Source organism: Thunnus maccoyii, chromosome 19 (assembly GCF_910596095.1).
Source record: "Thunnus maccoyii chromosome 19, fThuMac1.1, whole genome shotgun sequence".
In the NCBI taxonomy this organism is placed as follows: domain Eukaryota; kingdom Metazoa; phylum Chordata; class Actinopteri; order Scombriformes; family Scombridae; genus Thunnus; species Thunnus maccoyii.
Window position 1 is genome coordinate 6,335,233 of NC_056551.1, and position 16,269 is coordinate 6,351,501.

General features: G+C 38.9%; 1 protein-coding gene across 3 annotated transcripts in view; it reads left to right on the forward strand.

Annotated features, from left to right (window-relative positions):
• The window catches only part of whrna (whirlin a), a 139,828-nt gene that overhangs the window by 87,051 nt on the left and 36,508 nt on the right, over positions 1-16,269 (forward strand). For all 3 annotated transcript variants that reach the window (XM_042394650.1, XM_042394647.1, XM_042394649.1), the window contains exons 4-5: positions 5,790-5,998; positions 12,315-12,351. In XM_042394650.1, the coding sequence (XP_042250584.1) occupies positions 5,790-5,998; positions 12,315-12,351 (246 nt within the window). The remainder of the gene's footprint in view (positions 1-5,789; positions 5,999-12,314; positions 12,352-16,269) is intronic.

The following is a 16,269-nucleotide window of genomic DNA, read 5'->3' on the forward strand; positions in this document are numbered from 1 at the left end:
AGTCTAGTGATGTTGGCATTATTGCGGTGGGATAACGCAGTGAAATGCAGGTTCACAGAGTAGAATGCTGAATTGCTAAGGGTCAGTAATCACCTCCTCTGATGAATAAAAGTTGCCTATGTGAATGTGGATGTTTTTTCAAAGCTCAAGTTTGCCATTTTGTTGCAGCAGATGATAACTAAATTTAGTTTTCTTTACATTTCCTTGTGTATAACTGCTATTTCTATATTTTTCTAAATGCCAGTACATTCCATGAAAAGGCCATTAGTTTGAGAGTGGCTCATTTATGTGTTTTGAATACTTTAAGCAGTATCAGGCTGTTTCTAACTTTATGCTCCTTTCTACTGAATGTGTAATCCTTTAAAACTGGTCACAAATATATAGTTTTCTTTTTTAAAGGCTAAAAATCAGCTGGGCACTGTAGTTTGTCACAAATGTTACTCAAACATATGTTTGGGGCTATTTTCAGCCTCAGATTGACACACATTTAGTGCTCTTGTTGAGCATTTCTCGCAGCAGGATGTCATATGTGGGATTGACTCAAAATAACCTACGCAGGACGTGCTCATGGTGATGAAGGAACAAGTTACCCAGTGCAACAGTGTGGCTCATGTTTTTGGACACAGATGGGAGTGTATGGCAGGGAGGAATTCATCTTTTTCATGTGATTTCCTGAGAATAAGAAAAATACAGAATATTGTCCTTTAAGGAGCATTTTGATGCCTATATTTCAAAATGTATCAGGTGCTACTGGACATGATTGTTGGCAAAAGCTGTACAAAAGCTGTTAAAATCCTTTACATATGACAAGTGATGTACCACTGCAGCGCTGACAGTGACAGACAGTTTACTTCCACATACTACCCTGGATTAGTCTGTAGAGCCACTGTGATACCACAGAAACTTTTCTCTACACACTTCTCACTTCTCCTGCCTGGTGAATCCTCAGTCACATGCAGGTGTGTGTTCATTTTTAAGGGAAAATCATTCTGGACATACAGAGTTTATAATTGGGAGACTTTCAGTAAAACTATGTGTGGTATTTCACTGCAGCCAATCGAACCGCGCTCTGCACTCTGAGTTATTTTCCTCTCTGTATGAAGAATGTGTTATTATTAAACAGCAGCATTGATTAGAGATTTAATCATAAACATCACAGCCGCTGGCTGTTTTTTAATTGCCCAGAATGCAGCGCTGCGACGGCACCTCCAGTGTGACGCAGAGATTGATCTCAAAAAATGAAGTGCTTGTGACTCAGGACAGGGCCCATCTACTCTCAAATAGAAGTATAATGAGGGAGAAGAAGGGGGCATACAGGAGCAGAATAATGAGAGAGAGAGAGAAGGAGTGAGAGAGTGGGAGGAAAGGAAAGATGTCATTTGCGAGTTGATGATGCAGTCGAGTGAACCGACTTTAACCACATAAAGCTGCTTATGTGTGTGTGTGTGTGTGTAGATCTTATGTGTATATATACTACATAGTGTGTTTGTTTTGGAATAAAGGTTTGATAATGATAAACTTATCACTTGTCACTTCTTACGCTATATGGCCAAAAGTATATGGACAGCCACTGCAAAACATGCACAGTCCCATGACTGAAAAATGTCATATTGTTCTGAATGTAACAGTCAAATCTGCAGATCAGAGGAATATGCTTGTTTAAAGTACATCATAAAAAAGGCAAAATGGATTTTCATGTTTGTCCCTCAAATTATTAAAAAGGACACCACAGATAACTTACTGTAGGAGTGGAGGAGTTTGTGTTCCAAAATATCGATTGATCCGTCGTGAACCATTAGAATAATAGAGAAATTTATGGGAGGATGAACACTGCGTATTGGCATTCTCTAATTCGTCCCTGTGTAATTAACAGTGTGGTTTTGAATGAGCCTCAGAGGGTCATAAAACTTAATCAGCGTGTAATTAATCAAAGTTCCATTTATTTGTCAAGTACAACAGGTGCAAATAATCTGACTTGATTAACTGCTGCAGACACACAGCATTTCTTTTAGAAACTACAGGACTGAAACAGTACGGGCCAAAAAACACACTAGGCCTCACATAGAAAAGATGTGCAAGGTTAAACAATTAAAGCAGTATGTGTCCATTCATGCTGTATGTTTTTGTTCACACTTTTAACAACCTGAGAGGAAATGCCACAACAGGTTTTTCTGTTTCCTGCTGCTTCTACTTTTTGTAGAAGTTGTTCCTCCACTCTACCAGAGAGTTAAAAATGAATAAAATTTAAAAAGTGTGGGTGTTTTAGGGGTGTATTTCTGTGTTCCTGAGTTCCGGAGTGACTTAGAACTCGAAAATTTCTGACCTTAAAAAGGTCTACTTGAAAAAGGATGATGGAAAGGCTGTCAAAGTTGGAGCTTCAACAGGGAAGCTCGGACGAATTTCACGCACCCTGACTTCACCGAGAAACAGAGTCCATTAATCCATTGATGTGTCCAATTAAGCTCTGCTGACGTTGGTAATGTCCGACTGGAATGACACGCACCACATGGCTCTCATCTCAAGTTTTAATTCCAGACTGTGGACTTTGTTTTATGTCACCCCACTCTTTGTCACCATAGCAACTAACAGGATTTTTTCACAGCAGATAATTTGAGTCGTTACTTTAGGAAAACACAGGTGTTCCTAATAACATTATCAATGCTTCAATTTCAGGCTCCTGGGCTGTGTCGAAAACTCTACAGTGAGCAGTAAATTGAGATTTTTGACATGTATAAATCCTCCATCCTCCAATCCATTTAGCGTCACCACTGTAATGTCAGAAAGCAGTATCACACATGTTATGGACACTACTTTTTAGCTCCATTGTGGGAATTTTTGAGGGCACTATGTGGTGCATTAATTTCACACTCAAAATTTGGATACTCAAATAAAAAGACCACATTTTTAGTGCACTATAAAGTAAGTAAGGAGTGATTTCAGACACAGCCCTGGTATTTTGCATGCTGGCTGGCTGTCACACTGTCAGACCTTACTGGCACACTTGAATATATTGGAGTCATCATTAATGTTATTAGTAACACCTGTGATTTTCCTAATATTTGCTGTGAAAAAAGGCATACCAATTACTACAAGTTATCACAATCTCATAATCAAAGCAAACAAGATGCACCTGAGCTCAGTTTGGAGCGACATGACAAAAGGTCTGAATACTTGTAAATAACGTGTTGCTTTGCCATTACTGTTATCTTGTGTAGAATTACTTGCCAGAAAATGTAAATTAAAGCCATTTTAAGTTAAAATTATAACATAATGAAGTGCGTAAAATGTGAAGGGAGCAGTCATTTCAGACATTTCCTTTAAAATTAGACCATTAATATAAACAAAAACCATTTCTTTTTATGAAATAATCACAATAGTAGATGCAATAGTATAATATTTTTCATAACCAAGACAGAATGCCATTTCTCCTCAAGTGACGGAGATACAAACAAAAAGGAGTAAAATGGTGTCGTGTGTACATTTCACAGCCATGCTCTCACACTGTGTCAAATCCAAGTGAAACTGAGATGAATCTCACAATACACTGAGCTCCAGGCTTGACAAACACTGTACTAAGTCCATAAGAAGCAGATTATTGATGCAAACAGCTGGAACAAATAGCTTGTAATCTGTCTTAAAATCTGTCTCTCATCCCAGAGGCTTCAGCTCAGCCTGACAGCACGAATAAGAACTGTTTGCTGTGGCAGCAGTACGCTTGTTAGCATTGATTGATTGATTGATTGCATCTATAAGTGCAATTTTGATAATGTGTCCCTGTGTTTGCAATCAAACGGCCCTACCACAAAGTATTACAAATTGTGCCACTGCAGAAACTGCATGTGGAGAGTATCCTCAGCTGCCTCAGATGTGCGCTAGAGGTACTGCTGTGGATTAGTGTGCCAGATCTGGTGTTGGGTTACCTCAGGTTGTTGGAAAACACCCAAGAAAATGAAACTTATGAGATTCTGATTGTCTTTAATCACTAGTTTGTATTGGCTGCTGCTTTGGGAGAACATTGAAATCATTGCAAGGTTTGGTTGGCTGACCAGAGTAAGTTGGGAATAAAACAAAGAAACAGAAAGTGACATTTGGAGACTTTTTTTTTAAAATGCTAAACACTATATCAAGTCTAAATGCCAGCCAAAGTAATTTACAAGTCCAACGACTCTGTGCTGTTTTATGAAGGAGGAGTGTCGAACCTGTCCTTGAATTTATTACACAGTTATGGTGACAGATAAAGTTCTTGAGTCAGTGTGAGGTACTAAGATGACCAAATCACCTCATCTTAATTTCTTGACCCAAATATTTCTTTACATTTGGGGGACAAAGGACTTTTACAATTGTCAGCACTGTGACTTTCACCCTGCTGGTCACTTGTAATATCAACACATCTTGGTATTTTCTGCTCTAGCTCCCATTGTGACTTGCTCTAAATGAGACTTTTTGCTACAATAGACATCGAGATGAGCTTCAGGCTCATGGAGGTACAGATTTGTTGTGAAGTGCTCCTTATAGTGTGATTATATATAATAGGTTATTCAAGCCCAATGGGTACACCATTGAAAGATTGAATTGAGTTGTCTGAGTCTGTGCTTAGCTGTCATTAATGCATTAAGGGAAATAGGCAGTGCTTAGGATTGGTCAATTGCTTTGGACAAAATGTGCCTAAGGTAGGGGGATTGGTTGTTGCTGGAGCCCCCTACATGACAATATTTCATAGTATTATTATCATCAGTCATTTTAAATTCAAATATTCATTAAATGGCAAATTTTATACTCAGCACTTCAAGTAACGGATATTTCTGAATAATTCAATATTATTTTACATTGCAGCTATTGCTCTTCTTTTGCTCCTTCAGTACAGGCATAATGAATGAATTCATGATGGTGATTTGACAGACCAAGTGCTACAGATCTAATGGGAACTGTGATGTTATGTTAAAGAAACATAAGTTAAGTATAAAGAAACACATGAACAGTCACACACTGACTTTTTTTTGCATGTTTAGGAAGGACTTAGCCCACAACAGCCATGCTTCAAATTAAAGACTTAATTGCGCTTCTGTTGCAGGGTACAAACCTGATCGTAGTGATTGAACAGCTCTGTTTTGAGGCCCATTTTATACCTAAAAAACACTGTAAGAATGATAACAAGGAGACCACGGAGTATAAACAGAATACATCCCAGTCATGATTGATATCTGTCAGATTAAGGTCAAGCAAGGCAGACGTGCAGATCAAGCATGTAGGAGAGATGCAGTTTAAGGTTGAGATGGTGCTTCAGCTTCATTCAGTGCAGATGAGGTTCGCTAGAACACCACAGGGAGCTGACCTTGAGGTTAAAGCTACAATATATCAGCTCATTACAGGAGACAGGAGGTACAGTCCAAGGTGGTGTTTAGTATGGACATCATTATACTCCTTCTGCCACTGCTTCCAGGCTCAGCCTTTTGATAGAATGTGAAATTACATGTGAATTCAATTACATATTAAACACTTGTGGTCTTGAACTTTTCAGTCAGCAGAGAATATTTGAGTCTTTGTGTAATTATTTCTGTTCGCTGCACAACCTGAAAGGGACGCAACTTTTAACAAGAAACCTACAACCTAATCATCTCACTCTGATCTATTTAACATTTCACACACTTCCACCACCTCCATCTGTTATGTTACCTCTGTCTGACCTTTGACCTGTGAACCTGTGCATGTGACAGTCTCTGCCTAGTCCACTCTCGCCGCCTTGCTCAGTCCCCCCCGCCACACCTCTCTGTTCCCTCCCGTCCCCACAGGTCGGTGACCAGATCTTGGAGGTGAACGGCCGCAGCTTCTTGGGCATCCCGCATGACGAAGCCGTCAGGGTCCTGAAGTCGACACGGCACCTGATGATGACGGTGAAAGACGTGGGACGCCTGCCGCACGCCAGGACGGTGGTTGGGGAGACCAAGTGGATCGCCAGCTCGCAGATCGCAGAGAGCTCCGCCAACAGCAGCGTGGCAGGGTGAGTTTTGATTGGGCCCCAAATAGTCTGTTACAAACTTATCTGTGAAAACTGTTACTCTGCTTGCTAACATTCAAAATTAGTCTGACTTTGGGGAAATAACGCTTATTTGCTTTCTTGCCAAAAAGAGATGGTGAAGACGAGACTCCCCCTGTCCAGTCTTTGTGCCAAGCTAAGCTAACCATCTCCTGGGTGTAGCTTCATATTAAGTGAACATAGTGGTATCGACCCAATCCAACTCTCAGCAAGAAAGCTAATTAGTGTATGTCAAAATATTACATGGAGTCCTGTAATGTGCTGTTCAGTCCAGGCTCAGAATAAAAGCTGAAGGAGAGAAGGCAGCCCACATAAAGAACTGGTTGTAAGTAAGGTTCCTGATTGAATAAAAGGGTGAGAAAACTTAATTAGATCTTCTGAAGTAAGATTAATGTATCAGATGTTTGGGATATTGACAAGGCATACAAGCTCTGATAAAATGACCAACTGTATATAAACAGGCTTTAAACTTGTAAATGTAAGTTAATTTTCTTTACACGTCACGTACACATCAGATGAGATATTTATTAAGCCCACCTTGTTGCAGGTGACACAGAAATTGAAATGCTATGAGATTACCAACAAGGGAAGAACTATCATTAGTCACCTTATTAGTACAACAGGAGGAGTTTCACATTTCATCTTTTCTTTGTCTTTGAGGTAATGCAAGGATTTGATCACTAATATTTAACCACTAATATTAGAAAAAATCATCTTGATTGTCTCCTTTACTCTGCCACACATTAACAGATACCTTTAGTCAACCCAGTTTTTTAAAAATGAGAGTATGCTAATTTCAGCGTTGAAAACTGGCACAAGAAAGAAGCTTGGGACTTGTGCAGCGCAGCAAGAAACAGACATCACAGAGATAATGAAGAGAACACCCAGAAAAACATCCCCTCCTTCTTACAGTCAAGTCACAGTCTTTAACCATCCAATGTGATCAGAGGCCCTTCTCTAAGATGGCAGGACTCTCACTCGCACCCTTTTTGCAGAAAACAAAAAGCAATATGCAGCTCTGTTGGGAAAAACAGAGAACTCCTTTCAAAATGTCACACCTGAGCAACTCATCTGCAGCTCATGACCTGGTGGGGCCTGTGCTACGAAGCAAGTTCAACATACCCAGGATATCTTTTTGTTAGTTGGCTTCACTGAGTCTAACATTGGCCGTCCAGATAACCAGTACTACGAAGCTGGCTATCAACTAGCTCAGTCAACTCTCAGTTTTCCTATCCAGCTATGAGCGTGTTCATGTGAAAGAGGCAAGGGTTGTTAACTATGAGTGACATCATCAGAACCATGAATGAAGTACTGAATATGATACGAGATGAAACAGCGATACCAACTACCTGCAGAAAACATCAAACACAAACAAACAAACAAGCCTGTAATCATACAACAGAGTAAGAAGATGTAGAAACACTAGAAATAATTTTCAAATATTAAAAGTAGGCTAAGGCTTAAAAAACATATAGGTATTATTATATATAACTTAAGTATAGAGTGAGTAATTTTTGCTATTTAGTTGGATGATGAAGAAACCATTCTGAATATGTCACATAAAAATACTTAAAAGTAACGCCAGACTGTTTCTGCTGCTGAAGCAAAGAGTGGAAAAATAGTTAATGACTGATGAGGTCTGTCTGACCCAAATGTTGCATTTATAATCATGGGAGCCAATTAACAGTGTGTGGATTATTTTTCTAATAAAAGACAATCTTTCATTTTTATTTTCAGTTATCATCACATAGTTGTCTCATGTTATTCTGAGCTGCAGTGATGGAATCAGAGTGTAAAATCATCCACACTGTCAGCTGGCACTCTGGGGATAAAATCTACTTTGCACAATTAAAATGCAGCTAAAATCATCATTATGTATTTAGTGTTGTAAACAATCTCGCTGTTTGTTAGAAGCTCTGTTTTAAAACCAGAGTGGAAATAAAAAGCCTGGAATAATAAAACGTTTCTACTGACCTATAAAAGTATATATTGCTCTTTTTTACTTGTCACTTTATTGTAAACTCAGGGCTCCTGTAGGAACAATGACTCTTTATTTCCAGTAATCTGATTGGTCAGTGGTCGAGGTGTTGACATGTTGTGATCCGATCCTTTGATGTTAACTTGGAGAAGGTTAGCTGTTCAGGCTACGTTACCATGGTGATGTACCCGGTAAGAAGTGAACCATCATCGTAACCCTGAAAACCCAGAGTTTAACCTGAAGTTACCTCACTAACCCCACATCCTGCTTCGTAGTACAAGTCCCTGGAATAAATGTGATCCCCAACAACCAAATTAAAGTCTGATATAAATGCCAGACTAAGTCAATAACACACAACCAGCCAAAGCGACAACTCAGAGCTTGTAATTCCTTGCTGATTCTTCAAACAAACACGGCCATAAAGGTATTTAATATTTACATCCACAATGAATTTCTGGTCGAATCTCCTCTCAGATGTATATCATGGTTATTTTATTGTTTCTTGCAGAGGCAACACAGCTGAACATTATAAAAGACAGATGGCTGTTCTCTGTGTGTATTCATTTGTTTCACTGTGGTGTTTCAGTGCTAGAACATAAAGACATACAGGAGTTAAAATGCCCTTCTTCATTTAAATACATTTACATAAATCCCGTACATATATTTACATAATTTCCCCAGTCTTGAATTTTAATTTCACATTTTTAATAATCTAAAAAGGAAAGATTTGGAAGGTGCACCAGGAGGCAGGTAAAAAAAAGTTAAGACTTGAAATGCTGGGTGCTTGAAATAATGTTTTCTTGTTTCTCTTTGCCTGTGTCTTTAGCATGTTGGATGCATAAATTTACATAAATTCCAATAATGAATTTACATAAATTCCTATTTTTTTTCTCCCAGTATAAATGTGAAACAAATGGAATATGCACCATTTCAAACCGGTTAAAGAGTTTAAGGGTTGAAATGTGTGCTGTGCTGCCATAAAACAATGGTTATCAATCAATTTGTATACATACAGTTGCACAGTTGCTTGTGTTCTTACCATGATGCATGTTTTATATTATATTACAGCACACATTTGTTGACACATTCATAAGCTAAAGCATGTCTCTTCGTCTTCTTACTGAGGGACGTTGCAATAGTATTTCATTTAGTCTTGTTCATCTTGTCCTTTAAAGACTATCAATTATCTGTGAGTACAGAGAGAACAGCCAGGGAGGAGACATTTAAAAAAGCAGTAAGAAGAGAGAATAAACGGCTGAGTTGGTCTTCCAAGTCAAAAGGGCTAATTCAATTTGAATCGCAAAACAGATCTCCACTCTGAGTTTAATGTGCCATTGCAGGTGAGACTGCAGTGTTTTTCGGACTCTGGTTTAATTTTTTTCCTGCCATTTGTAGCCCGGAAGGCAGCGCTTTGAGTTGTCATGTTTACTCCTGGATTTAAAGGCTATTACTTGGTGAGCACTTGAGGATGTAAAGACATCCGCTCGACTCATTTCGTTCTGGCATGAATATGGGTGTGAAAAAAAAATGACAGATGTTTCAAAGCACTCCCTTTTATGGATTCAGAGAGAGTGTTGCTGTGTGTGTTTGTAACATGCATTTTGATATATGTGCTTTCAATTTATTGAAAAGCCAGACTGAGAGACATGCACACCTCACGTTTTCCTGTAAAAATGCTTTTCTGTGCAGAGCGGTTTGTGCCATGTCACTAAGAAACATGAAAGCCGTGATGAATCTGTGGTACTGTGCATTTTATTAGCCTGCGATAAATGAGAAATATATTCAAAAAGATCAAAAGCTGTCAGTCAAGATGTTTCAAATCCTCTTTTCCATTCATCACTCGTGTGTGTGTGTGTGTGTGTGTGTGTGTGTTTGTGTGTGTGTGAAAACTGCCTCTGTGGTAGCAAAAATGCTGATTAATGATTAGTGATGTTACTGCAGAACATAGTGACTAAAATCTGTGTGTAAGAGAGCGATGAATGTGATTTAGTGAGAAAATTGGTGAAATAATATGTTCACTACAGTATAAATGAGCCTGTCCTCCAAAGAAAAACGACACAATAGGTCAGTTGCCCAAAAACGACATATACAGTAGTTACGTTTGAGTGACAGATGTCATCTGGCGGGTGAAGTAATTATGAACCAGAGCGGTGGCACATTTCAGATGACGTCTGGTTCCTCATATGGAGGTGGTGGGTTGGGTGGATGGATGGTATAACCCAACAGTAGACTTTGCCACAGGTCACACTTGTGTCACACCGTCCCCCAACCTTAACCCTTTGGTTACTATTGTAGCCATGATGACGAAGGTGGCCTAACACCAAATGTTTCTCAAGCCTTAACAAAGTGATCATTTGAACCCAAACCATGATCTTTCCCCAAACCTATACATGTGTTTTTTGTGCTTAAACCTAACCAGACCTTAACCACAGCGTTGTCACACCATAAAATATCATGATTTTTTAGCAGTAATTTGTAATGGTTTTGAAAAGCACAGACAAATGATGTTGTCCTGCAGATTTCTGTCGATAAGAGCCGTGTCGTTCTGCAGTGCATGGTCAAATGACCTATATGGTCATTTAATTTATAGGACTTGTTGGTATTAATGCACTCTTAAAGTTTGCTCTTTGACTGCATTAAAAGCTCATCATGAGAGACTCCTGTGTATGCACTTAATGTATATACACATCAGTTTGCCTATTTTTATGGCGTTGAACATTGTGTGTGTGTGTATGAGTGTTTTGAAGTGCAGTCTAAAGGTACCTTCAATATGACAAAATTATCTGTCACCCAGCACTAAGAAAATATGTCACGGGTCAGATGTAAGGACGCAATTATATGCACATCACGTAGGTGCAGGGCTTTTAAAAAACTCCACCAATAGGAAGAGAGTAAGGCCTGCATGCTTACTCTAAAGCCACAATTTTAACCATGTTTCAATCCAAGTTGGATCAGGTCAAAAAGTTTTAAAGAATGAATCCCACAGGCTCTATGGCGGCAGGTGTAGGTAATCATCCAACCTGCCCAACATCTCAAATCAATCAACAATTATTCAAAAATTCAAAAAAGGGACATCTCAAAAAAGATAATACATCAGCATATCAACAATACATCAAAATATCATATATATATATAAATAAATAATTTTAAGCTAGAGGAAAGGGGGACCTTAAAAAACATCCTTGAGAATACATATCCAACCCTAAATAATCACATCAGGTAATTCTCCATACATATATTGTATTATTATACTGATATACAGAAATATGTGTGTCTCATGGTCCAGACTGTGAAGAGATAACAAGAAGTTACACCTTAATTAATCTGAATATTGATTTACAAAAAGTGGACCGTGGTATCATTACACATTCACTAACAGGGGACCACCAAGTCTCACCTTGCAAGGCAGCTGGATTCGCAAGATCAAGATATCACAAGATCACGCAAGAATCCATCTTGTCAGGCTTCAAGTGTCTGAACAATCAGTGTCCGAACAATCAGTGTTGCCAATCCAGCTGCCTCGCAAGATAAGACAGTGATGGACAGATGGTTCATCCAATCACCTGCCAAGTATTTTTTGAAAGTGCCTGCCCTTTTCCAAACAGTTTCCAAGGACGACTTCTCAGATGGTTCTGTGTAAGAAACCATGCGGCGCATCAGGTTACACCAAGGCAACAGGGAACATTTTGCTGGTTCCCTGTTGGTCATTAATAATGATAAAATCATGTTTAAAGCCCTCTGGTGAAATTATTTTAATTTTGGCCAAGAGGGGACCGGCAAGTGTGTGAGTTTTAAAGCTCATACTCAGCAGTGCCCCTGCAGGCTGGAGCAGGGATTTTAACAACCCACTCAAACATGTTGTTTATTCACACTCTTCTATTGTTTGGATGGCTTAAAGTCCCAGGGAGGCTTTCAGACTGTAGAGGGGCTATTTAACAGGCCACTTCAGAAGGGAACAGTCTCTTCAAACATGATTTGATCTTGTGTTTTTGTAACAAAGTATAAAGGCTCAACTTTAGTGGATGTCCAACTAGTTTCAAACTTCACATTGTATTAAAATTACCCAGACACTAGGGGAATAATAAGTATTTAAAAAGAAAAGAAAAAGAAGACCAGGATAAAATTTGTAATAAAATGGTCAGCAGTAAGATCATTTCTTTTCTTATCATTTCTTTTGATAATTTCTTTCTTAAACCACTAAAGAGAGACGTGTGTGTGTGTGTGTGTGTGTGTGTGTGTGTGTGTGTTTGAGGACTCTTGTCCCCCAGTGGCTAATTTGTCCTCTTCACCTTTTTTCTGCAGCTTCTCTATGGATCAAGGAGCCTCTGCAGCAGGAAAGGTGAGATTCACAACAAGCTATTTGTCTTTGTGTGTGTGTGTGGGTGTGTGTGTGTGCGTCTGTGTGTGTGTGTATGTGTGTGTGTGTGCAGAGTAAATATAGATTGTGTGTGTGTGTGTGTGTGTGTACCAGAGTTTCTCTCTTTAGGCATAATTATCTATCTATCTGTTGGTCCATCCATCTGTCCAGTCGTGTGTTATCACCACCATCCACTCTTGTGTCAAGTCTTTTGTCATTGATTGGGAATGAAGGAGCTGTACCTGTCCAGTCTTATGTTTTACTTGTCAAACACACATTTTAATGTCTCGCCTTAGAAAAACTCACAGATTGCACATAACCACATAACATGAGCATTTCTTTCTACTTTTATTAATGTGTAATCACAAATTTCAGTTAATCAATGTACCAATAAATAAATAACAAAAGGACATTTTTGCAGCACTGAAAATGAATTGACAACAATTTTGATTTTCAATAGATTTTTATAGTCAAGTTTTAAGTAATTTATCAAGCAAATAGGACAACCATTTGCTTGTTTCACCTTTTCTCTGTTTTAAATCATTGCAAATTCAAAATCTGTCTGTTTTGGACTGTCGGTTGATATGAACAAGCAATTTGAAGAGATGACCTTAGCCTCTGAGATCCTATGATAGGCATTTCCCACTATTTAAAATATTTTATAGACCATGAAAAATGTAAAAATAATCAAAAAATGAATGATTAATAATGAAAATAATCATTAGTGTGGATCCTAAAGCGCTGTAATCCTACTTCAGTGATAAATGCAGATGAGCAAGCCGAACTGGTGTCGTGCTTCATTGGCTTTGTTCCTAATACGACTGTCATATTTCAGAGATAGTGATGGCTCTGGCGCGCAGGAGAGGAAGCACTACTGCAGTCATTTCCATTGTTTGATAGAGTTTTGGTCCATTGCAGGTTTTCTGCACGCACTTGGAGTTTTATATATGGATTGTATTCATTGGATGTCATGTTTTGGCTCTTCATTCAGCTTGGTATGCTTACTGTAGTACAGTTAATGCAACTAAAGCTATCAGATACACCCCATCAGCAAAAACAGTCTTGTGTTATTACCTTATATTATAAAGCTGTCCTCAATTCACTCACCATACAGCCTACTCCCACTGTCTTCACTGTTGACTTTGACTCTGACTTTGCTAAGTAAGAGAGGGTGTGTTGGAGGAAAGTTGGAAGAGACAGCAGCTGACGGTGGAGAAAGAGAGGGGACAAGAAAGAGGGGAGGAAGGTGAGAGGGAGAGCTCACTTTTCATTATGAAAGCCCTGATGGACAGTCTTCTCCTGACAGAGGAGGGAGACAGTCTAGCAACACTGTGAGAGACAACAGAGAGTGAAGATGGAGGCAGGGGATATTTTGAGCGGAAGACATACATTTCCTCCACACTTGTGTCTAAAGATGGTTTAAAAGTAATTTATAGACTTTGTTTTAAACCATTTGCTGAACAGCACTCCGCTAGTGTGCACAGTAGTGGAGTGCCCTTTTTGTCAAAAGTGCTCTTTTCAGACAGAACAGCTAAGGTGAATTATACTGGGGGCACTGCGAAGTGATCAGGAGCTATGAAATAAAAGGTGTAAAGAATTTGCAGGACATTTCATAAATGTTGCAGTTTCTCCACTATATATGCAAGCTGGCAAATCCATCAACTCACCAAACAGACAAATCTTCATGTACCTAAACCATTAAATGAGTTGTGAGTCAAGATCTGGTTAAATTAAGACTACTAAAAGTATTTGGTTAAGGTTAACTAAATGTTGTGTTTGTGGTCCAAAGACTGAGGTTGCCTTGGTGGCTTAATGGTTAAGGTGCATAACCACACATAACACATAACCGCACTGTCCACAGTTTGATTCCTGGCTGGGGGATCCGTGTTGCATGTCATACCCCCCCATATATATTTATGTGTGTATATATATATATATATATATATATATATATATATATATATATACATACATATATAATTTTATTTGTGAATGCCTGCAGCTTTACAAACTGTGTGGTAGTCATGTGTGAAAAGCATTTCAGCAGCCTCCACTAGTCAGCATGGAGAATTTATGACCACTTGGTTGCCTTCATCCTTTCCAAGAATTTACAGGACACTTGGCTTCCCATCCAGTTCCTTATCCAGTATGTGCAGAGCAATAAGTCCAATTCCCTCCAATGAATAACTGCCAGAACTGTGTGAGGTACCACACTGCAACTGTTTAGGTGGACTGGACAAGATTTGGCAGTGTTAAAGACACTGAATAGATAAATAGATGGATAGATAGATAGAGTACACAACACAAGTCTGTATTGCAAAGTCAAAAATACATTTTTTCCAAGTTAAATTTTCCCCATGAGACATTATCCTAGTAAAAAATTCAGCAAAGTTTGTTCTTCTGGAGAGCATCATGCGTGGGACCTGTAGCGTTCCTATGGAAATGCTGTTTAGATTGTTTGGCATTTCTGCTTTTTTCCACAGTTCACAGTGAAATCAAGGTGACATGACAAAGGTCCCAGGCTGGATGTAAGCCTTTGATGCTGCATTTATATAACTGATGTCTTTGCATATGAAACTGGCAGAACACCTGGGAAATGTGCTCTTACAAGTTTTCACACATGCCCCCTCAGTGTCTGTGCATCACTGCCACACAGATATAACGAGAGGTAGGAATTTGATACAAAGACATGATTAAAAGATTCCCAAACTCGCAAACATACAGCACCCTGACATCTCTGATTTGTGATACTGCAGAATATTCCATCCATCCCACATTTTGTATAATTAAAAAAAAAACATGCATGCAGATGAGATTTTGAGTCTGTCCTCATTAAGGTGCTGTAGAGGATAAATAAGCTTTATCAAACATCATGCAATCCTCTCAGGTTTGAAACCAAACCCCGACATAAAAGTTTCATCAGATGTGAGACATTACACCGATGGTTCATTTAGAAATATCTGAATGAGCAGAGAACAAAGAATAAGCTAATCCTGAGATTAATTCAATCATGAGGGTCAAAGCTAATTTTTCTCTCTCTTCTGCAGTGCAGCCGTCAAAGAAGCATCATGAAAATACAGACAGTTACCTTTATTAATTTCACCCTGCTATCCAGCCCTTATCTTTCTTATTCACAGCAGAGCGGCTCAGTTGGTACACTTAATAAAACAGGAAGGTATTTAGTATTGTGAGCTATACATGTATAGTTCACAATACTAAATACCTTCATTATGATGAGCCTTTGGACCTCACAAATAGCAACATATCAGCATTTTAACTTTTTAGAGACATTTTTACTCCCACTATAAAGGTTGTAATGCCCTACAGCAGGTCCTTAAAATATTGGTTTGAGGACAACTTTGTCTTCCAGTATTAAAGACAGCATATCATTGGTTTATTGCTACATTGAATTCTCTAGTGACTGAAACAACAGTGGAACAGTGGTATTTCTTATATTTTTTCTCATACATAAAAAAGACAGAGTACACTGATTTGTACAGTAGATGGTTTGCCAGTGACTGTCAACACAGTCAGCGTGGCAGGCTTCTGTCCTTCTCTCTCCATGTGTGGCAGTGTCAATATCCGTAAACCAGCAGCTTTAACCTGCTCCACTGTCCTGTTCAATCCCCCTCCATGCACTCCTCATAGTCACTGAAGTGAATTTGATACAGACTGTCATTAAAGTGTCAACAATATGATATTGGTGCTCTAGTGTCATGCTGTGTCAACCATGCTGTGCATTCATTTCAAAGCCTCGTCCTATAGGCTGACCTTGATCAAATACGTGTTGTTTGATGAAAGTGGTGCCTTTTGATGTTGAAGATGAAACAATCCTTAGAGGGCAGAATCAGTGTGTGTGTGTGTGTGTTTTTATGTGTGCATCTTAATGTGTACATGTAT